Source organism: Vulpes lagopus, chromosome X (genome assembly GCF_018345385.1).
Source record: "Vulpes lagopus strain Blue_001 chromosome X, ASM1834538v1, whole genome shotgun sequence".
NCBI classification, from domain to species: domain Eukaryota; kingdom Metazoa; phylum Chordata; class Mammalia; order Carnivora; family Canidae; genus Vulpes; species Vulpes lagopus.
The window spans coordinates 75994063-76018186 of record NC_054848.1 but is presented as its reverse complement, the minus strand read 5'-3'; the positions used below and the strand labels follow the sequence as shown (position 1 = coordinate 76018186).

The window sequence follows — 24124 nt, the reverse complement described above, 5'->3', positions numbered from 1 at the left end:
GAGGTGTGGAGGATTCAAGATACATTTTTATGTGGAACAGGGAAGAGACCAGTATCAAGAATTTTGCTGAAAAATTCTACCTAGAGTAACTGGGAGGAATGGGATGGAGGTGCCACTTACCAAGATGGGAAAGACCAGGAAAAGATTGAAAGGGAAGAGATTGAGAGTTCAGAATTGCACATAGGTTTCTGAGACTCCTGTGAACCAACTAAGTGAATAAACTGGGGATCATCGGGAAATAAATGATACTTAAAAGCAAAGGAATGGATGAAACTACCTAGGAAAAGACTATTGAGTTGAGAGAAAAGTAGAGGAGAGAAGTAGAGATGTGAACAGAAGAGTGAAAAGCAGCAAAACTAAGCCCTGAAGAATTCCAACACAGAGATTTGATAGAGAAGAGCCTCTGGAAAAGGGACCCTAAAGGAGTGGCCAGAGAGAGAGGAGGAAACCAAGAGAATTGATGTCCTGAGGTTGAGAGAACAGAATATTTAAAAAAGATGAGTTTGGTAGACTGTTTAAATGTTTGAGAGGTCAAGCAATGTGGAGGTGATTGATGACCTTCATGAGGTCAGTTTTGATAAAGAAATGGAGGTAGAAACCATACTGAAGTGGGTTCAAGACTGATTGACAGAAGGTAAAAACAGCTTGCAGAGGGAAGCAGAGGAATAGGGTAATAAATGGCTATCTTCTCACTTTGGCCACCTGGGCAGGTTAGCTACAAACTTATCCCCTCTCTTCCCAGGTTTTCATGGCAGCCTTTTTATCAATATCCAACAAGGTGCTGAACTTGATAGAGTTCATGGCCAGCTGTTTGAGTGTCCTCAGAGCAGCCTCCATTTCCTCAATGACTATGAAGCCCTTATAGAAATCATAGGGTAATCCTTTTGCACCAAAGACGGCTGGGTCATCAGAGCTGATCACCATGGTGTACCCAGTGGCCATGAGGACAGCAGCAGGGTGGTCTTGCGAGTCAGACACCAGTTTCAGAACCTGGTTGGAGATGGGACAGGCTTCAGTGGGAATATTCTTTTTCCAGGAGCCAGCCCAGACTGCTGGGTATTTGGTTAAAGCAAATCCATGGCCAATCCTGGTAGAGTTCAGTATTAGAGCATCCAGAAGGTTCCTATCTATGGAAGTACCCAGCCAGTCTGTGATCCGAATAAATGAGTTTGATTCCAATGAACCCAGGATGCTTTTTCACAACATATAAGACATTTCTCTGTAAGTCCTCACTGACCACTCTTGGTTATGGACGGTCCCATTCAGTTCATACACCACCAGTGTGATCTTGATTGAGCTCTTGGACCCTTCTAAGCCTCAGTTTCTGTGTCTGTAAAGTGCAGGCTTGCTATGCAGCCCAAGTGCTTTGTAAAGGTCAAGGCGAAGAAGGCCCCTGCTCCCAGTGTGATCTGGGTCAGACTATCTGCCTATCTTACATCTTATTTATCCATTCATATATCAGTGAACACTTGGGCTGCTTCCATATCTGAGCTATTATATATAATACTGATATAAACATTGGGTGGATATATCCCTTTGGATTAATGTTCTTGTATTCTTTGGGTAAATATCTAGTAGTGCAATTACTGAATCATAAGATAGTTCTATTTTTAACTTTTTGAGGAACCTCCATACTGTTTTCCATAATGCCTGCACCAGTTTGCATTCCCACCAACAGTGCAAGAGTGTTCCTTTTGCTCCACATTCTCACAAGTACCTGTTGTTTCTTGTGTTGCTAATTTTAGCCATTCTTACAGATGTGAGGTGATTTGTGTGTTATCTCATTATAGTTTGAGTGTTTTTACCTTCTGTCAATCAGCCTTTCCCTGATTATGAGTGATATTGAGCATCTTTTCATGTGTCTGTTGGCCATCTGGATGTCTTCTCTGGAAAAATATCTGTTTATGTCTTCTGCCCATTTTTAATTGGATTATTGTTTTTTGGATGTTGAGTTTTATGTTTTTTAATATATTTTGGGTAGTAACCCTTTATCAGATAAGTCATTCGCAAATATTTTCTCCCATTCTCTAGGTTGCCATTTGTTTTGTTGATCATTTCCTTCACTGTGCAGAAGCATTTTATTTTGATGACATCTCAATAGTGTATTTTTGCTTTTGTTTCCTTTGCCTAAGTAGACATATCTATTAAGAATTTGCCAAGGGTGATGTCAAAAAGTTACTGCCTGTGTTCTCCTCTAGGATTTAAATGGCTTCATGTTTCACATTTAGGTCTTTAATCCATTTTGAATTAATATTTATGTGTGGTAAGAAAGTGATCCAGTTTCTTTTTCTTTTCTTTTTCTTTTCTTTTTTTTTTTTTGTACATAGCTGCCCAGTTTCCCTGGTATTTGTTGAAAAGACTGTATTTTCTCATTGGGTAGTCTTGCATACTTTGTCAAAGATTAATTGACCATATAATTGTGGGTTCATTCTGGATTTTCTATTCTGTTCTGTTGAACTCTGTGTTTTGTTTTGTTTTGTTTTGCCAGTACCATACAGTTTTGACCACTACAGTTTTCTAATATAGTTTAAGGTTCAGCTTTTCTTTGCTTTTTTCGGTTTCTTTATTAAGTAGGCTGCATGCCCACCATGGTGTCCAGTGTGAGGCTTGGACTCACAACCCTGATATCAAGACTTGAGTCAGATGCTTAACTGACTGAGCTACCCAGGTGCCCCTTGCTTTTCTTTTTCAAGGTTGCTTTGGTTATTCACTGTCTTTTGTAGTTCCATACAAATTTTAAGATTGTTTGTTAGCTCTGTGAAAAACGCTGTTGGTATTTTGATAAGAATTGCATTAAATGTGTAGATTGCTTCGGGTAGTATAGACATTTTAGCAGTATTTGTTCTTCCGATCCATGAGCATGGAACGTCTTTCCATTCCTTTGTGTCATCTTCAATTTCCTTCATTGGTGTTTTATATTTTTCAGAGTACAGATCTTTCACCTCTTTGGTTAGGTTTATTCCTAGGTCTCTTATTGTTTTGGTGCAATTGTAAATGGGATTGATCTCTTATTTCTTTTTCTGCTGCTTCATTATTGCTGTATAGAAATGCAGTGAATTTATGTATGCTTATTTTGTATCCTGTGACTCTACTGAATTTGTGCATCTGTTCTAGCAATTTTTTGGTGAAGTTTTTTGGGACTCCATATAGAGTATCATGTCATCTGCAAATAGTGAAAGTTTGACTTCTTCCTTGCTGATTTGGATGCCATTTATTTCTTTTTGTTGTTTGATTGGTGTGACTAAGACTTCTAGTGCTATGTTGAACAACAGTGGTGAGCGTGGACATCCTTGTTGTGTTCCCAACCATAGAGGAAAACCTCTCAGTTGTTCCCCATTGAGGAGGATATTAGTTGTGGGTTTTTTTGGTATATGGCCTTGATTATGTTGAGGTTATCTTCCCTCTAAACCTACTTTGTTGAGGGTTTTTATCATGAATGGATGTTGTACTTTGTCAAGAGCTTTTTCTTTCTCTCTCTTTTTTTAAAGATTTTATTTATTTATTCATGAGAGAAACACACACAGAGAGAGAAGCAGATACATAGACAGAGGGAGAAGCAGGCTCCATGCAGGGAGCCCTATGTGGGACTCAATCCTGGGACTCTGGGATCACGCCCTGAGCTGAAGGCAGACTCTCAACCACTGAGCCACCCAGGCATCCCAGTCAAAAGCTATTTCTACAGCTATTGAGAGTATCGTATGGTTCTTATCCTTTCTTTAGAAATGTGGTATATCACGTTGATATATTTGCAAGTATTGAACCACTCTTGCAGCCCAGGAATAAATCCCACTTGATCATGGTGAATGATTCTTTTAATGTACTATTGGATTCATTTTGCCAGTATTTTATTGAGAATATTGTGGGTTTATTTTAAATCTGGTTTTGGTATTAGGGTAATGCTGGACTTGTAAAATAAATTTGGAAGCTTTCCTTCCTCTTATATTTTTTGGAATAGTTTGAGAAGAATAGATATTAACTCTTCTTAAAATATTTAGTAAAATTCACCTGTGAAGCTATCTGCCCTCGGCCTTTTAAGAGTTTTTTGATTAATGATTCAATTTCATTGCTAGTAGTTTGTCTGTTTCTACCTGATTCAGTTTGGGGATGTTTTATGTTTCTACCAATTTATTTCTTTTATATTGTCCAATATGCTGGCATACTATTTTTCACAACATTCTCTTATAATTGTTTATATTTCTGTGATGTCAGTTGTTATTTGTCTTCTTCTATTTCTAATGTTATTTATTTGAATCCTCTCTTCTTTTTGATTAATCTGGTTAAAGGTTTATCAATTTTGTTGATTTTTTTTTCAGAGAACCAGCTCCTGGCTTCATCAATCTATTGTACTATTTTTTCATTCACTATTTCATTTATTTCTTACCTAATCTTTATTATATAGGTCCTATGCTGGCTTTGGGCTTTGTTTGATCTTCTTTTTCTAACTTCTTTAGGAATAAGGTTAAGTTGTTTATTTGAAATTTTTCTGGCTTGTTGAAGTAGGTTTGTATTGCTATAATCTTCCTACTTAGAAGAGCATTTGCTGAATCCCAAAGATTTTGGACTATTTTCTTTTGATTTTCATTTGTCTTCATGTGTTTCTTGATTTCCTATTTGATTTCGTGGTTGTCCCATTTATTGTTTAGTAGCATGTTATTTAACCTCTATATATTTGTGACCTTTTCAGATTTTTTCTTGTTGTTGATTTATAGTTTTGTAGCCTTATGGTCAGAAAAGATACATATTATGATTTCAAATTTTGTGAATTTGTTGAGACTTATTTTGTGGCCTAATAAATTATCTACTCTGGAGAATGTTCCATGTATCCTTGAAAAGAATGTATATTCCACTGTTTTGGTTTGAATGTTCTGAATATATCTGTTAGATCCAGCTGGTTCAATGTGTCATTCAAAGTCACTGTTTATGCCATCAGGGAAATACAAATCAAAACCACAATGAGATACCACCTCACACCAGTGAGAATGGGGAAAATTAACAAGGCAGGAAACCACAAATGTTGGAGAGGATGCGGAGAAAAGGGAACCCTCTTACACTCTTGGTGGGAATGTGAACTGGTGCAGCCACTCTGGAAAACTGTGTGGAGGTTCCTCAAAGAGGTAAAAATAGATCTCCCCTATGACCCAGCAATTGCACTGTTGGGGATTTACCCCAAAGATACAGATGCAATGAAACGTCGGGACACCTGCACCCCGATGTTTATAGCAGCAATGTCCACAATAGCCAAACTGTGGAAGGAGCCTCGGTGTTCATCGAAAGATGAATGGATAAAGAAGATGTGGTTTATGTATACAATGGAATATTACTCAGCCATTAGAAACGACAAATACCCACCATTTGCTTCGACGTGGATGGAACTGGAGGGTATTATGCTGAGTGAAGTAAGTCAATCGGAGAAGGACAGTGTATGTTCTCATTCATTTGGGGAATATAAATAATAGTGAAAGGGAATAGAAGGGAAGGGAGAAGAAATGGGTAGGAAATATCAGAAAGGGAGACAGAACATGAAGACTCCTAACTCTGGGAAACGAACTAGGGGTGGTGGAAGGGGAGGAGGGTGGGGGGTGGGGGTGAATGGGTGACGGGCACTGAGGGGGGCACTTGATGGGATGAGCACTGAGTGTTATTCTGTATGTTGTCAAATTGAACACCAATAAAAAATAAATTTATTATTATAAATAAATAAATAAATAAATAAATAAATAAATAAATGCAACTGAAAAAAAAAACAAAGTCACTGTTTCCTTGTTGGTTTTCTGATTCAATGATCTATCCATTGAACTAAGTAGAGTAGTAATGTCCACTACTATTATTGTTTACTATGGAAATAGATTGCGTTCTTGTATTTTGATTTTGTAGGTCATAAATGATAGGTCTAGGATAGATTTGAAAGAATCAATTCTTTAGCGCTGGGATTGTTCTGTTCTTTTCCAGGAGTGTCTGTTGACATAAGAATGTCACTGATGTAGAGTGAAATTCTTTAAATCTTTAATAACAGTGTTTTTCTGTATGCATAGAGGCATGAGGTATCTTCCACACCTTATAGTAGGCATGTATTTGAGGTTTTGGTTTGAATAGTCTAATCTTATAGAAACAAGAATTGCAATTATCTTAATAATCTCTAATGAATTTAACGAAACAGCAATCCGAAATCTGTCCCAATCTAGTTAGTTGACTCCTGAATACTGAAATGGGGAAAACAGTTGAAAGCCATGATAGTATTAAGTTGAATCATATATGTTTATCTGGTGGCCACTTGGGGTCACTGCTAGTAAACAAAATGGCACAATTCTTAGTTCATAGTGTCTTTCAGATAAATTAATGAATGCATTGATTAAATGGTGTATTTTAACATATGTAGCGTTTTAGTCAAAGTAGGAAGGAGATATGGACTGATGGTACTAATTTGTTGAAAGACTTTAAAATAAGTAAATATGTGTAAGTAAGCATCTCTTTGCCATAAGTTTTAGAATTCTTTTTTTTTTTTTTTTGAGAGAGAGAAAGAGAGAGAGACAGAAAGAGAGAGAGAGAAAGCAGGTGAGCAGTGGGAAGGGGCAGAGGGAGAAAGAGAATCTTAAGCAGGCTCCACAGCCTGTGTGGAACCAGATGCTGGGCTCCATCTCACAACACTAAGATCATGATCGGAGCTGAAATCAGGGGTCAGACACTTAACAACTGAGCCACCCTGGTGCCCCAAGTTTCACAATTCTTAAATTGTGTTTTATTATATCTTGGGGAGAAAGAGTTATCTCTGAACAAATTATGGAACTATATTGAAAGTGAGTGAGAAAATAGCTTATTATATGTTTTTTATATGCCAAGTATACTAAATAACAATTATAAGTAGTATATGTACTTACTATGTATCACTGCTATAAGTAAGTAGTCTGTAGAAATTTTCAGAACAGTGGTTCCCAAATTCCAATGGTAGAGTGTAAAATAGTGTTTACCAATCTTGAATGAAATAAAACAAAGATTTTGTAATGAGTTTTTGAAGTAAAATTAAATTGTCTTCCTCAGACTCATTTCACTTAGCATAATACCTTCTAGATCTATTCATGTTATCCCAAATGGCAGAATCTTATCTTTTTTTAAGGCTGCATAATATGTTAGTGTGTGTGTGTGTGTGTGTGTGTGTGTGTGTGAGAGAGAGAGTATGCGCACGTGCTTGCGCGGCTTATATGCCACATCTTCCTAACCATTTGTCTACCAATAAACACTTAGGGCTAAAAGGATGATGGGTATTAAGGAGGGTGCTTGTTGTGATGAGCACTGGGTGTTATATGTAAGTGATGAATCACTAAATTCTACTCCTGAAACCAATGTTACCTACATGTTAACTAGAATTTAAATCAAAGGTTGAAAGAAAAAAATAAACAGGTTGCTTCCATACCTTGGCTATTGTGAATAATGCAGTAGCAAACATAGGAGTGCATATATCTTTTCAAATTAGTGGTTTTCTTTTTTTTAAAGATTTTATTTATTTATTCATGGAAGACACACACAGAGAGAGGCAGAGACATAGGCAGAGGGAGAAGCAGGCTCCCTGCAAGGAGCCCAACGTGGGACTTGATCCTGGGTCTCCAGGATCACATCCTGGGCTGAAGGTGGCGTTAAACCGCTGAGCCACTCAGGCTGCCCTCTTTTCTTTTGGTTAAATACCCAGCCATGGGATTATTAAATCATATGGTATTTCTATTTTTAATTTCTTGAGGAGAAATTTCTTAAGTGGCTGTACCCGTTTACATTCCTACCAACAGCATGTTGAGGGTTCCTATTTCTCCACATCATTGCCAACACTTGTAATTTCTTGTCTTTTTGATTAGCCATTCTGACAGGTATAAGGAATATCTCATTGTGATTTTCATTTGCATTTATTGATAATTAGTGATGTTGAGAATCTTTTCATGTGTCTATTTGCCATCTGTAGGTCTTTTTTGGAAAAATACCATATGATTTTACTCATGTGGAATCTAAAAAAAACCCAGATGAATAAACACAACACATAGTTACACCTGTAAATACAAAGAACAAACTGATGGTTGCCAGAAGGGAGGGGGTAGGGGATGGGCAAAATGAGTAATGGTGAGTGAGAGCTGTAGGCTTCCAGTTAAGCAGTGAATAAGTCATGGGAATAAAAGGCACAACATAAGGAATATAGTCATGATAATATAATAATGATGTATGGTGACAGACGATAGCTACACTTGTGTTGAACATAGCTCAGTGTATAAACTCATCAAATCACTATGTTGTACATCTGAAACTAATTTAACATTGTGTGTCAACTATACTCAAAGAATATAAATTGAGCCCATTTAAAAAATTGTTTACTTTCTGCCTTTTGGGATGTTAAATATATATATATTTTTAATAAAATTATTATTTGGATAATGGTAAGGTAGTTTTTTGTTTGTTTGATGTCCATATGTGGAAAAATAATTGGCAAATTATTGTCAGTCAGTCATTTTTTGAAATTTTATTATTCTGTGGAATCCTCATATTTGAGGGCCATATCTTAGGCATGGTTCTGCTTTAGAGCTACCTAGTAAGATTTGGGGTGTTATCTATAAAGAGACTCTCATATAATGTGTATTCCTATCTCATCATAGGTAAGAAGTTAATGGTAGAAACTGTTTTTTGAGTGTTGAGTTTGGTAAGTTCTTTAAGATTTTCGATACTAACCCTTTATCAGATATGTCATTTGCAGATATCTTCTCCCATTCCAAAGGTTGCCTTTTAATTTTGTTGATTATTTCTTTCACTGTGCCTAAGCTTTTTATCTTGATGAGGTCCCCAATAGTTTATTTTTGCTTTTGTTCCCCTTGCCTTAGGAGACATATATATTAAGAAGTTGCTATGGCTGATGTCAAAGAGGTTACTGTCTATGTTCTCTAAGATTTTGATGGTTTCCTTTCTCACATTTAGGTCTTTCATCCATCTTGAATTTATTCCCAATGTTTATAGCAGGATTATCAACAATAGCCAAATTATGGAAGAAGCCAAAATGTCCATACACTGATGGATGGGTAAAGAAGATGTGGTGTGTATATGTATAGGAATGTTACTCAGCCATAAAAAAAAAGGAATGAAAGCCTGCCATTTGCCATGATGTGGATAGAGCTAGAGAATATTATGCTAAGTGAAATAAGTCAGTCAGTGAAAGACAAATACCATATGATTTCATTCATATGTGGCCTTTAAGAAACAAAACAGATGAATATAGGGGAAAAAGAGAGAGAGGGCAAACCATAAAAACAGACTCTTAACTATAGAGAGCAAACAGAGATGCTGGAGGAGATGTGGACTCAGGAATGGATGAGTGATGGGCATTAAGTGTTTGTGATGAGCACTGATGTAAGTGATGCATCACTAACTTCTACTCCTGAAACTAACAAAGAATAGAAACAGTAGCTTTTAGAAAATTATTTGTTTGTTTGTTTGTTTTAAGTAGGCTCCATGCCTAGCACGGAGCCCAATATGGGACTTGAATTCACAACCCTGAGATCAAGACCTAAGCTGAGATCAAGAGTCAGATGCTTAACTGACTGAGCCACCCAGGTACTCCTGGAAATTTGTTTATTTAAACTATGATTTATCAATATTTCTTTGCTGTTTTTTTTTTTTTACTTACTATTTTGACATTACAAGCAAAGGTTTCCGAAATCAGTTTTACTTTTTGCTTTTCAAAAACTCCTCTTCATGCTTAACTTCTCTGAGAATTCCAATGCTTTTGAAGGGCAAAGAGTTTAGAAAACCTCAAATACTAGAATGATCAAATGAATCTGTGTAAGATCTGCTTGATGGATCTAAATTTGGGAGCTTTACTTCACTGAGTGAATCTCTAAATAAAATAGAAATTCTATTAGTGTGGGTTCTCTCTTGATGAATGCCATACATTTTTCTAGAGAGCAGACCTGAAGTACTTTCTGTCACAGATGTGATAGAGACAGTTAACGAAATTTCTAAACTTAACAATGCTCATGAAATCGTGGTAAACCAAGATTTCTATATGTAAGAGAGTGTTTTAGCTCCCAACAGGTACGGACTCATCTATTGTTTTTTTTTTTTTTTCACTTTACTCCTGGGATAGGTACATACTACAAATGACCTTCGATCAGGATTGAAGCATTTTTATTAATACAGTTAATTTTGGGTATGTTTTAAATGGTACCAACAAATAAAACATAAGAGTAATCAGTGTAATTATTAGTTTCAAGTGTCAAAGAAGAAAAAAATTATATTTAAACAGGAAGTAAACCAATGCAGTTGTTGTCAGAATGCTTATTTTGGTATTCCAGTCAATAATAAAACACAGTAAATTTCAGATCTTCTTAGACAGCCTTAGAGGAAGTAGCTCGTAACAGTTACTCTTTTTAACTGTCTACAGATCAAACAGGTACAGATGAAGAGACTACTTTTCTAATTGCCAACTCTTAATGGGATTATAAACAGATTAATAAAAAATTCTGTGAATTAAGATCAGAACCACATTGATAAATAATGCTTGTCTCAAATGAAGCTCTGTCCTGGTTCTTATTAATTTTATTCATATTGCAAGACATAAAAAAATTCATTCACTAAGTATGAATTGAATGCTTCTAATGGTTTGTTAATAGTCAAATGGGTAAATTTATTTGCTGGAACCTAATTCTATAGAATTTCTAATTTCCCACATTAAATGCTTCTATTTTGCTACTTTAGGGGTTCTATTTCTAAAACACTTTGCTCTGTCATTGTTTCTCTTGAAATTCACACTTTTTAGTTTTTCCTTACCTGTTGCCAACCGGTACTCATGCCAGGCACAGCTTCCCCAAAAGAAGTTTACACCAAAACAAAAATCTCCTAGCATATTCCTCACTGCCTTTACTATCCCTGAAACCTGGGTTAGATTTTTTGATGCTGGCTTAGGTGCAGAGAAAGTGAAACTAGGAGAGTGAAGGTCTGTTAAAGTGGCTGGGGGTTGTAGTGGTGATGAGGGGTGGGTAAATGAAGCAGAAGGAATAATACTATTTAGAGCTTGATTTTCATTTTTCTGTTATTAACAGCCTTATTCTAGTGTAGCAATGCAAAAAGTATACAAAAAGCAAAGTTGAAATAGAATTTGGAGTGATCTGTTATGTATAGATAATTGATTATTGGTTTTACCTTTGGTCTTATAAAATAATACTACTTATAGTTATAGATTCCTAAGGAAATATCATCATCAGATATTTATACAACAAACATTTATTGAGTACCTACTAAGTATAAGGAACAATGCTGAATGCTGGGGACATATAGATGACAAAGATGCTAGCTTTACTGTCAAGAGGCTTCTGTAGGGGAGATAGTCAATAGTAGGTAGCTACTGTGCAATGATAAGTTCTTTCACATCTAATATATAGAGTTCTATGTTTGTGCTCATCTGCCCAAGAAACATCAAGAAAGACTTTCCTGATAAGGTAACACTTGAGTTTTGGAGTATGAATAGGTACTTTTCAGGTGGTCCGGGGGTGGGTAGTGATTCTCCCGGAACTGGAAATGTCATGTCAGAGGCATAGAATGGTGGAAGACATTATATATTCATTATAAGTAGGTTGTTGTTGGAATAGAGTATTGGAAGGAAGAAGGCAATAATGTAGAAGTGGCAGAAGAGGGTCATAAAGGGTCTTAGAGGCCATCTATCCTGATGGTGATAGGGACTTCCTAAAGACTTTAAATGAGCATGCCATCATGACCAAATGTATATCTTAGAACAAAACATTGATTTTAGCAAGAGTATGTGGCATTGTATGCGTAAGACTTGTTGAGGGCAGGAAGACCATTTAATAGACTATTGCAATAGTCCAGGTAGGTGATGATGTAGATGGGGATGGATTCCAGAGATATTTAGGAAGCAAAATCTCTGGAATCTGGTGACCAAGTAGATACCATGGATGAAGGGAAAGTAATTTAGAAGGGCTCCAGTACACATCAGAGTTATGTGTGTATATCTCATAAGTGGTACTGGTGTATTGGGTGATGAACTTTGACTTTTTTTACCCATTTATCTTTGTATTGATTTTAAAAGTCTTAACAAAATTCTGAAGGAAATTTTTTCTTAGATTTCAAAATGGAAAGAAAAAGAACATCTAGTTCAAACTACAAATCTATGGATATAGAAACTAAAGCACACAACACTTTACCAATGAAAGTTAACTGTTCTCCCCAAAGGTAACCAGTATTCTGATTATTACCACAGATTATTTTGCCTGTTTTTGACGTTCTTGAATATGGAAACATATAATATACATTCTTTCCCTGTCTGGAAAAAAAGAAACTAAGGCACATGCTTATGTTTAATGCAGAACCAGTGCTAAAACTCAGAGGCTCAATTCCTACCTAGTTCATGGTTCTTTCTACTACAGGATGAGAGCTTTCCTGGAACCTTGAGGTACTCTTCTGAGAGGATTTGGCTAACATCTTTGCATCTGACACTAAACTCAGTTTATTCAACTCTGCTTGTCTAAATATAACCCTTGGCCTATCAATTTAATGATCTTTCATGGTCCTAAATGCTATTTAGGATTTAGGAAATTATGATCCTAACTATGATCAGTTCTCTGGGTAAAGAGCAATTTGCTCATTTAACCTTTTTACAGTTTGGAAGGCAGTTTCATGGAGACAATGTACAATGGTTTTTGGGACCATCTGAAAGAGCAGCTATTGAATACTCCCCCTGACTTCACTTGTGCTCTTAAACTTTTAAAAGAAGTTAAGGAGGTGAGTAACCAACTTCCCACTTGTGGATGTTAAGTTCCTGGGCATACCAAATCTTTGAATTGTTGATGGCTGTCAATATCCTAGATTGCATACTACTTCTCTACACATGGTCCATTGCTTAAATAGCCCATCTAGAGAAGCATTTTTTGGTATGATATGAAGCTTGGAAGTTGGCATCTTGATATAATAGCACAATATGTTGTTCGATTAAAAAAATTTTCACTGAACCCTCACTATATTTTATGTTTTTCAGAAATGCATAAGTGAATAAAAGAACTCTTGCCCACAAGGAACATACACTTTTGAGTCAAAAGGCTATTTTGAGTGACTCTTGATGGTTCCTTTGCTTATTTATCTTTGACTTTTGAAGTAAAATCATCTAAAAATGTCCTTATCTCTTATTAAGAGTGCTTCAATCACCTTGTGGTAGTGTGTATTTTATATATTTTATATCCTGTGCTTATTTTTATCACCTCCTATTTTTATTCACATTTTAATCTCCTTTTGCTCATGAAATTATATGGCATTACTGTCATTATTGATACCCATGAAGCCTTGAACTATAATTGGTCCCTAAACAGAAAGAAATAATATTCTTCTATAAGAAATTTAGAGACCTATTTTCAGGACTTCCAAAAGACATAGGCTAGGATGTTTTTGTTTTAAGAGGGTTGTTCATTGGAGAATGTTTGGGTTTCTAAACAGTTTGGCTCCATTGATTTTCTTTTCTGGGCAGAATTTGCTATCACTGCTGTTACCACACCAGAACCGCCTAAGAAATGAGTTTGAAGAATCTCTGGACATGGATCTCCTCAAGCAGGAAACAGAATATGGGGCCCTGGATGTCCCTCATCTCTCTACGCACATTCTTAATTTGATGATCATGTTATGTGCACAAGTCCGCGATGAAGCAGTGCAGAAACTAGAAAGCATGACAGATCCTGTGCAGTTGCTGAAGTAAGAAACCAAATTTACTGTCCCTGAAATGTGCCCTAGACAGCGATGCCGGAAAACTCTACCCCTGATACTGTTTTATTGCTCCTGCTTTGTCCAGCTCTTCTATACTGAAGAGTTGACTAAAACCTTTTATTTTCCTCTCTAGACTCTTGGCTTTTATTTTCCAAGGATAGTCTCTCAAGGCCTTTTTGGTGATCTTTAGATCATTTTTACACATTTTAGAAATGATGTTAAGACAGAGTACAATAATTCTTTCTTCTAAAATTATCCTAAGGGATCCCTGGGTGGTGCAGCCGTTTGGCGCCTGCCTTTGGTCCAGGGCACGATCCTGGAGACCCGGGATCGAATCCCACGTCGGGCTCCCGGTGCATGGAGCCTGCTTCTCCCTCTGCCTATGTCTCTGCCTCTCTCTCTCTCTCTCTCTCTCTCTCTCTCTCACTATCATAAATAAATAAAAATAAATAAATAAAAAAAATAAAATAAAATTATCCTAATTTAAACCCCATGAAGGGACATAAATGAAGATTATCCCTGTTTCACATTTAGGAGAATGAAGACCCAGAAAGGCAAAGTGATATACCCTGTGAGTTAGAAATTCAGTCACCATCATTCCAGTTACTCACAGTTGTTAGGACTTTGGTCAATTTCCTTCTTCTGGGTACTTTTACTGAGAAGATAGTAGTTATGTTGGAAAGAGTTCTAGATTGGTAACTAAAAGGACAGAAGATATATTTTTCCTTACCTCTGACAACAACTCATTCTGTGGACTTTGTTCCTCAATCCAGTGTTTTTATCTGTAAATTGAGGTTAGATTATTGTTTTTTAAGACCCATTTTAATTCTAAAATACTGTGATTTTAGGACTCCTTGCTTGAGTTCCACCCCTCCACACTAGATTTCCTTTCAAAGTGTAAATATTTTATTTCTCCTTATGACAGGGTTATCTTCCATGTTCCGGGCCTGATGAAAATGGACATCCAGAGCCTTCAACCCTACCTGCAGGAACATTCTGTCCAGTATGAACAAGCTAAATTCCAGGAACTCCTTGACAAGCAGCCCAGTATGTTTAAAATTTATGTACAGGAGATGGAGATCTGACCTTGGGTTTGATAAAATATTTTCTAATTTTTGAATAGAAAGTTTCTTTTCTGGGTAAGAGATAGGGAAAAATACTTCTCTAAGACAAAAAGTCCTACAAAATAATATTTATTGGCCAAGAGGATATCTTAAAACTTTAAGTCTCATATATTCCCTTTTATGTTGTATATCTCCTTGATTACACCACAAAATGGCTAACCAAAGTAGCAACAGACCTCACTACACCATCTCCAAGTTCTCCTGCCTCTCCTAGCTCCTCCAGCTTGGCCTGTTCACCTCCAAATTGGGTATCTAACAACTCAGAGATCCCCAATCCCACAATGGTGCTATACAGGCTTACCTGAACCTTCTTCTCTGGGATCCTGACAATGACAATTTCCCTGAGGTAGGAAAGTGTGTTCTGTTAGAACATTGCCTTTTGTTTGGTATTTAACATCTCTATTAGAACTCTCCTCTCCTGACCCAGTCTTCCCTGTTGAAACATTTGTTGATGGACAGAATCCAGCTACAGAAGATGGAGTCCCACTTGCACCAGTTAACTGTCCTGGCCTCAGTCTTGCTAGTAGCCAGATGTTTCTCTGGTAATGTCTCATTCAACTCACCTGAATTTGTGGATAAACTGAAATGCATAACCAAGGCTCTGACAGAATAATTTAACTCCAGGTAAGAAGTTTCATAGACAGATCTTTTTTAGAGTTGGAAATAATATGTGGTTTTTGGGACATAGGCAGACAATGTAATTATTGCTCATCACAAACCACAAAAAGGACCTTGGGTACCAACTGCAAGATTCTTGGTGTCTTTTGATAAGTCATATTGAGGCTTGGGATAGAGAAAAACTAAACTTATTTCCAAAGAAGAGAGTGTGGAGGCTAGTTTGCTGCAAATGATTCATTATCATGTTTTGTAAAAATGAGTCATTGTATATTCGAATGGGTGACACCGGATTTGTGTATGTATATCCAGAAGTTTATCAGTTTTGGTAATACTGATTGGTCATCACTGCATGGAGGGCACCACAACCAAAATAAAAAGAGGAATTAGAGGTTTTAGGTCTCTTAACATATTTATAGTTTAACTGGTAAAAGAGGAAAAACAACTGTGGAAAATCCCTAAGAAAATCTTAAAACAAGATTTAAATAAAGTTTATGGAACTAAAGAACACTGACTGGGTCCAACGATAGAACTGAACCCTTGTCAATTACCTTATTTTCTTTGAAGTCTAGTATACTACTGTATTATGAATTAGTTGTCACCTTGAGGGTAACAATGAAGACTTTTCATCTGTACATGGAGTCCTGCTGTCTACTAGTGGTGAGAGCCTGGAATTCTCCTTTGAGTGCACCTGTCTTCTGTTAGAGGCTCTCCAGGCCTTAACCATATGCCAGGGCCATTCTGCTTTCTGTCCATTATCTAGGCCTCAAGAGACTATGCTGAGTGTGAGTGAACAGGTGTCCCGGGAAATCCATCAAGGCCTCAAAGACATGGACCTTACTGCCTTGAGCAGTGAAAACACAGCATCTCTCTCTTTTTTTTAAATAAACAACATAAATTTATTTCTCATAGTTCTGGAAGTGGGACATCTGAGATCAGATACCAACACAGTTGGGTGAAGGCCCTCTTTCAGATTTCAAAATTCTCATTGTATCCTCACATAGTGGAGGAAGCTAGGGAACTCTGTGGGATCTCTTTCGTAAAAGCACTACTCCCATTCATTAGTTCTCCATCCTCATGACCTGATCACCTCAAAATGGCCCTACCTCAACCACTGAGCCACCCAGGTGTCCCAGGGACTCTAGTTTCTGAGCCTAGCTGTCTACATCATTTACCAGGTTATGAAATTTTTTTAGCTATTATTATTTTTTTCAAATAAGTTATCTGCCCCTTTCTCCTTCTTCTTTTTTTGGGACCCCATAATGTGAATGTTGGTAGGCTTGTTTTTGTTTCACACATCCCTTAAACTATCCTTATTTTTAAAAATTCTTTTTTTTTCTTTTTGCTGTTCAGTTTGGTTGATTTCTACTACCGTGTCTTTCAGATTATTGATCCATTCTTCTGTGTTATTTAATCTGCTGTTCACTTCCCCTTGTGTATTATTCATTTCTATTATTGTATTTTTCAACTCTTACAGGAACTTTCTTATATTTTCTCTTGTTGAAATTCTTACTGTGCTTATCCATTTTTGCTCCCAATTTTGGTAAGCATCTTTTGATCAGTGGAGAGATTGCTTATCTCTATTTTACTTAGTTTTTTTTTCTGAATCTTTTTTCTTGTTCTTTCATTTGATAGGTATTTTTCTTTCTCCTTATTTTGCTAACCCTCTGTGTTTTTCCTACATATTAGGTAGTTCTACTACATGTTCACGTCCTTGAATAAGTGACCTTATGTATAAGATATTCTTTGGAGCCCAGGATTGCAATTCCCCTTGACCACCAGATCCAGATGCTCCAGAGCTGTCCCCTTTGGGGGCTGTATGCACCCTTCTGCTGTGGTAGGATCATGACTGTTGTAGGCACTCTAGTGGACAAGCTCAGCACCCCCAGCCTGATTGGCTTCAAGGCCTGATCATGACCTCTGCTTTTGTGCTGTTGGGTGGGTATGACCCCAGCCAGTTGTCCACAAGGCCTGGCCACTGCTATGGGCTTGCTGGTGAGTGGATTCATTTTCCTATTAGTTATGAGGTCCAGTTGAGGTGCAATGTTATGCAGGGCTCCAAGTGGAGCATGACCCCTGGCATTAACAGTCTAAAAAAATGATTCCAAAATGGTGCCCTCAGTGCTGAGATCAATAGGACAGAATGAGATTGCCAAAGTGACTGCCACCATTGTCCCAGTCTCTGGAGGGGGGCTGTGCTGTCTCCTGCCCCTCTAGCAGGAGTTCCCAGATTAGTTAGTTGGTCTCCTTCACCTATGTTCTATGTCCTTTCCATGTGGTGTTTTAGCACTGGTTTCTGGGGCAAGTGAGTCTGCACACAACCTTTTAACACAGCATCTCTTATAGGCCAACTCCAGAATATCGCCAAGAAGGAGAACTGTGTTTGTAACATCATTGGTAAGAGACCCATAGTAGTGATAGGGAGTGGTGTCAAGAATGTGGAGGATGAGGAGGTAGACTTAACTTTGGAATCTAGTTACTGAACCATTTAAAAATGGAAAAGCATGATCATTGGGAAAGTCTTTTGGCTATAGTTTTCTCATCTATAGTATGCAGGGTTGAAATAGATCTCTCAGTTTGAAGAGTGAATGCATGGTTTTAAGGTGGACCTGCAGCTAAGACATGTAACTTGCAGGTGTAAAATGCTGTTCCATCAACCCTACCACGTCATCCCTGGTCACTTTATAATTATAGTCCAAAATCTATGATGGAAAGCCCTTTGCTTTAAAAGTTACCATATGTGCTTCTACTACCCTCCAAGGAATTGATACTGACTTAGGTTGTGGGACATATTCCATGTTGGAATTTTGCATCTTAACAGTCTGATTTGGGTATGTGGGCACTGGTTGCAATGTATAGCCCTTTTAATTTCAGGTATGATATCCTCTCGTTAGATCACTGCATACCAGGAGCTCACTTAAAACCACACAATCTTATGAACAGCCAGAAATTTGCTAGCTCAAAATATTTTGATCATCCATTGTCTTTGGAAGCTTGATAGCACTCCCTCCTCCAAAATGAAGCAGGCAAATCTCATTTATATGGTTTATCCAGATAAATGGGTAGGTCAGTGAATACCTTAATTAATTTCTTTTTTTTTTTACCTTAATTAATTTCGGTGAGCAGAGAGTACAAGGGTATTGTGAATTTCCTCTGAAACCTCTTTGATCTTCCCCTTTTCATTGCTTTTCCTTGCTCACAGATCAGCGAATCCATTTGTTTCTCAAATGTTGTTTGGTTCATGGCATGCAGGAATCTCTGCAAGACTTCCCTGGAGGCCTCAGTCTCATTGAAGGGGAGTTGGCAGAACTAAGCTGGAAGTTTTTCAATTTGATGCATCACAATCAGCAGGTATTTAGCCCCTATTATGCCAAAATCCTTAAAAATATCATCCCTCCAGCTCAGGCACATGAAACAGAAGTGGAGTTTATCTGATAATGCCAGGCCTCAGCTATGGCAACATTGAAACCAGGAGAGAGGCTCAGCAGGTTCCTAGGATGACATCACCTGTGGCCAGCAGAGCAGCTAGTCCTCTTCCTCACTACAGCTAGGACACAGAGATGCAGGGTTCAAGCAAGTAACACCAACTAGTCCAACCACCCTGATTAATAAACTTCTGAGCTGCAAGAAAACATCTGTTCCTTCTGTGTTGCAACTGAATCTAAGTTCTGTGCCCTTATCTTCTCTAAGTATCTGAGAATCCAGTGGATCCTCAGTTTTCCTTTCACTCACTGATCATTCTTGAGTGTGAGGGTGGTTGAGCAAGCATTAGGGCATCAGGTGCTGACATTATTTTCTGTAATGGAAAACAATTTCCTTGAGGGCAATGAAAACACTGTGGAATGGAATTATCCAGAGTATGAATATAAAGGCTTCTGGAAGTCAGAAATTTACTGAGCTACAGATCAAGAGAGGACTTAGAACCCCATTTCTAGTGTCAAATTTCCCTATAATTTTAAAGGATATAGCAATACTAAGAGCCCCCACCTCCTTTTCTGGTATGTGGGATGAAGCAATATGAAAACTGGTGACTGGGTGAAAGTTGATATTGTCTGCTAACAAGCATTCAGTTGAGGACAGTTCTTAGCCGCCACAGGATTTATGTCTCTCAAGTGATCCTGAGGGTGAGGTTTGGAGTCTCTGACATTAACACTAAGTCTAAGCATTAGTTCTGCCACTGACTTGTATCAGGTTCATCCCTGGCCCTGCTCTATAGCTGAATTTATCTCCTGTTTCCACATCTCTAGACTTAGGTCACTCCATTCTTCTTGACAGAGGTGATATAGGTATTCAAGGGTGGAGGCAGCCACCACACTTCTCCCTTGCAGCCTGGGACAATAACTGTTATGTTATGATTGTCAGCTCAGTTGGAACCACACTTGACAAATGTTCTAGGTCCATAAGGGCCTGGGCTTGTTTTTTGAGATTGTAGAGATTCATCTAATCATTCTTATGCCAACTGTGACAGACCAACAGCAATCTAGGAGATTAAGAAAAAATTCAGTTTGGATTTTGACTTGTTTGGAATGTTTAGAAGAAAATAAAGGAATAAATTTTATATGTAGAGAGCTTAGAAGAGCACCTGGAACATACATGCTCATAAATGTTATATATTATTATAATATGTACTTGCATTTGTGTAAAATATCTCTGGAAGAATACACAAAAAGTCTCATAACAATGGTTTCCTCTAGGTAGGAGAAATGAGACACAGGACTGGGAGAGAAATTGGCTTTTCACCATATGTCTTTTTTTTTTTCTAACAATGTGACCCATTTCTTCATCATTTAAACCAGCCACATAGCATCTTGCTTCAGTCATCACATTGCCTCTTTCTTCTGTGTCAAATATCCCTCTCCCTTCCTGTTAATAAGGACACTTGTTATTACATTTAGAGCCCACTGGAATAATCTCTCCATCTGAAGACCCTTAACTTAATTACATCTGCCAAGCCCCTTTCTCATATAAGAACATTTACAGGTTCCAGGTATGGATATCCTTGGAGACTTATTTACCTTACCATAGTCTACCTTCTGACCCTCTAAAATTTATATACAACCTACATGCAAAAGACATTCATCTCATCCCAATATCCCCCGAAGTCTCAACACATTACATATAAGTCCAAAATCTCAACTGTAAATCATTCAATCAGGTATATGAGAAACTGGATATGATCCTTGCTGGGGAAAAATATCTATCAGAGTACCAGTGAACTAGTCAAAAATTACCTCTTCCCAAATTACAGTGGTAGGATAGGAATAGAATAATAACAGACATTCCCACTCCAAATGGGAGAAAATGAAGAAAAGAGCTATTAGCTCCAAGCAACTTAGAAATTCAACCAGGGAAACTCTATTAGGCTTGAAGGCCTAGGAATAATTGTCTGAGGCTGGACTCTCTAGCCTGTGTTCCATTTACATATCCTCAGAGTCACCCTTCCATTTTTCTTGAAGGATAGTACATGTTTGAAGCTGAGTATTTTTATCAGTCTGTTTCCTGCCTGCAGAATTTTTTTTTCTGAGGATAGAGACATACCGTTAAAGATGGAAAACATTTCAGAGACTAGCATTTGTTATTAGCAGGGAGTTGACTCCAGAGCTAGAAGTTTGGCTGCCACCATTGTTGTTTTTCTGCCTGCAGAATTTTGGAAATCCAACAGCCTTCCTTCATTTGAACCCTTCTCTCTCCCAGTCAGTTCAAATTGGCAGTATTTTTCTGATATAACATTCTCAAAAACGTTTTGAGTCTGCTTAGTATATATATCAAGGAGTCATTGCATTTGACCAGAGGATCTTTCACAGATCTTTCCTGGATAAACTTGTCTCTGTAACTGGATTCTGCTGAAATGGTTGATGGCATCCATGAGTCACATGTTTAATCTCCTTAAAGAGCCATCTGTAGGAATAAATATTTTGATCTTTTCGTCCTTTAAAAGCTCTAGCAAAAGATTGTCCAGCTATACCTATGGCTTTCTCTTTAGAACACTCTTTCCTGGGTTCTCTATTCTGTTCCATTGATCTATGTGTCTGTTTTTGTGCCAGTACCACACTGTCTTGATGACCACAGCTTTGTAGTACAACCTTAAATCTGGCATTATGATGCCCCCAGATATGGTTTTCTTTTTTAAAATTCCCCTGGCTATTCGGGGTCTTCTCTGATTCCACACAAATCTTAAAATAATTTGTTCTAACTCTCTGAAGAAAGTCCATGGTACTTTGATAGGGATGGACCCTGAACTTTATGGTCAACTACTATTCGATAAAGGAGGAAAGACTATCCATTGGAAGAAAGACAGTCTCTTCAATAAATGCTGCTGGGAAAATTGGACATCCACATGCAGAAGAATGAAACTAGATCACTGTCTTGCACCATACACAAAGATAAACTCAAAATGGATGAAAGATCTAAATGGAGACAAGATTCCATCAAAATCCTAGAGGAGAACACAGGCAACACCCTTTTTGAACTTGGCCACAGTAACTTCTTGCAAGATACATCCACGAAGGCAAAAGAAACAAAAGCAAAAATGAACTATTGGGACTTCATCAAGATAAGAAGCTTTTGCACAGCAAAGGATACAGTCAACAAAACCAAAAGACAACCTACAGAATGGGAGAAGATATTTGCAAATGACATATCAGATAAAGGATTAGTTTCCAAGATCTATAAAGAACTTATGAAACTCAACAACAAAGAAACAAACAATGCAATCATGAAATGGGCAAAAGACATGAAGAGAAATCTCACAGAGGAAGACATGGACATGGCCAACATGCACATGAGAAAATGCTCTGCATCACTTGTCATCAGGGAAATACAAATCAAAACCACAATGAGATACCACCTCACACCAGTGAGAATGGGGAAAATTAACAAGGCAGGAAACCACAAATGTTGGAGAGGATGCAGAGAAAAGGGAACCCTCCTGCACTGTTGGTGGGAATGTGAAATGGTGCAGCCACTCTGGAAAACTGTGTGGAGGTTCCTCAAAGAGTTAAAAATAGATCTCCCCTATGACCCAGCAATTGCACTGTTGGGGATTTACCCCAAAGATACAGATGCAATGAAACACCGGGACACCTGCACCCCGATGTTTATAGCAGCAATGTCCACAATAGCCAAACTGTGGAAGGAGCCTCGGTGTCCATCGAAAGATGAATGGATAAAGAAGATGTGGTTTATGTATACAATGGAATATTACTCAGCCATTAGAAACGACAAATACCCACCATTTGCTTCGACGTGGATGGAACTGGAGGGTATTATGCTGAGTGAAGTAAGTCAATCGGAGAAGGACAAACATGTATGTTCTCATTCATTTGGGGAATATAAATAATAGTGAAAGGGAATAGAAGGGAAGGGAGAAGAAATGGGTAGGATATATCAGAAAGGGAGACAGAACATAAAGACTCCTAACTCTGGGAAACGAACTAGGGGTGGTGAAAGGGGAGGAGGGTGGGGGGTGGGGGTGAATGGGTGACGGGCACTGAGGGGGGCACTTGATGGGATGAGCACTGGGTGTTATTCTGTATGTTGGTAAATTGAACACCAATAAAAAATAAATTTATTTTTAAAAAAAGAGCACGCTTTCCTCATAGAGGATCTCTTAGCTTAACATCTTTTACATTTTGAATAGACTGAGAATTTCCCAAGTCATTAAGTCCAGGGTTTTTTATGATTAACATTCTTCGTTCAACTTATGTCTTCTTTCTTTTTTACTATAAGCAGAAAGAAGAAAACATGCTACACCTTTAACATTTTACTTGGATGTCTCCTCAGATTATCAAGTTCATCCCTTACAAGTTCTGCTTTCTACACAAATGTAAGACACAATAAGGTGAGCTATCTGCCACTTTATAACAAGGTTACCCTTTTCTCCAGTTTTCAAAAACATGTTTCCCTATTTCCTTCTGAACTCTTACCAGCAGTGCCTTTAACATTTATATTTCTACCAAAAGTTTATGATAATTAATGTATTCTCTAAAATGATATATTTTCTCTGCTGTGTAAGTCACTTCCCTCTGCTATAATTTTACTGAGATATATATACTTCATATAACATAAAATTCACCATTTTAAAATTCATAGGTTTTTAGTATATTCATTATGTTGTACAGTCATCACCGCAATCTAATTCAAAAACACTTCCATCATCCTAAAAAGAAACCCTGTATCTACCAGTCAGTCCCAATTCCCTATTTCCCCCATTCTTAGGAATCTACATTTCCAATAGCTCCTCTGTGAGCCATGTTCCTTATGTTGGCTTAGGCCTGAGATGAGCTAGGCAAGGGAGAGGACCAAAGCACTGTGGCTGGCAACTATTTACTTTATGCTAGAGTGGTGGCTATCTTAAGGCAAGGACCTCATCAGTTGAATAAGTAGTTAAGAGATCAATTTCTCTGAGAAACAAGCTGTCTGAAAGTATGAGAAGACTCTGCATGCAGACTCACCTCAAAACCTCAAAACCAGAGCTAGAGAGGGAATAGAGAGTCTTGGTGACTGGGGTCTATGTACTGCTGATTTCTTCATGCAAACTTGAATCTTCATCACTGGTTTGATAGATGTTTTGAGTTCCTAGCTATAGAGAAGCCCACTGCCTTGGGTTTCTGGCCTTCAGGGATGGCTAATAAACCATCTTAAATGCCTGTCTTAAA

General features: G+C 37.7%; 1 protein-coding gene and 1 pseudogene across 1 annotated transcript; one reads left to right on the top strand and one right to left on the bottom strand.

Moving 5' to 3' along the window:
* Positions 1 to 689: 689 nt before the first annotated feature.
* On the bottom strand, positions 690 to 10867 carry LOC121482587 (annotated as a pseudogene).
* On the top strand, positions 9944 to 18902 carry LOC121483393 (T-complex protein 11 X-linked protein 2-like). Its single transcript, XM_041741875.1, is given in 10 exon segments — positions 9944 to 10056; positions 12639 to 12759; positions 13496 to 13716; positions 14654 to 14776; positions 14983 to 15140; positions 15143 to 15198; positions 15280 to 15476; positions 16231 to 16323; positions 17794 to 17864; positions 18670 to 18902. Coding segments are annotated over 9 exon segments (1257 nt in total). The 5' UTR covers positions 9944 to 10056; positions 12639 to 12654.
* Positions 18903 to 24124: the final 5222 nt, after the last annotated feature.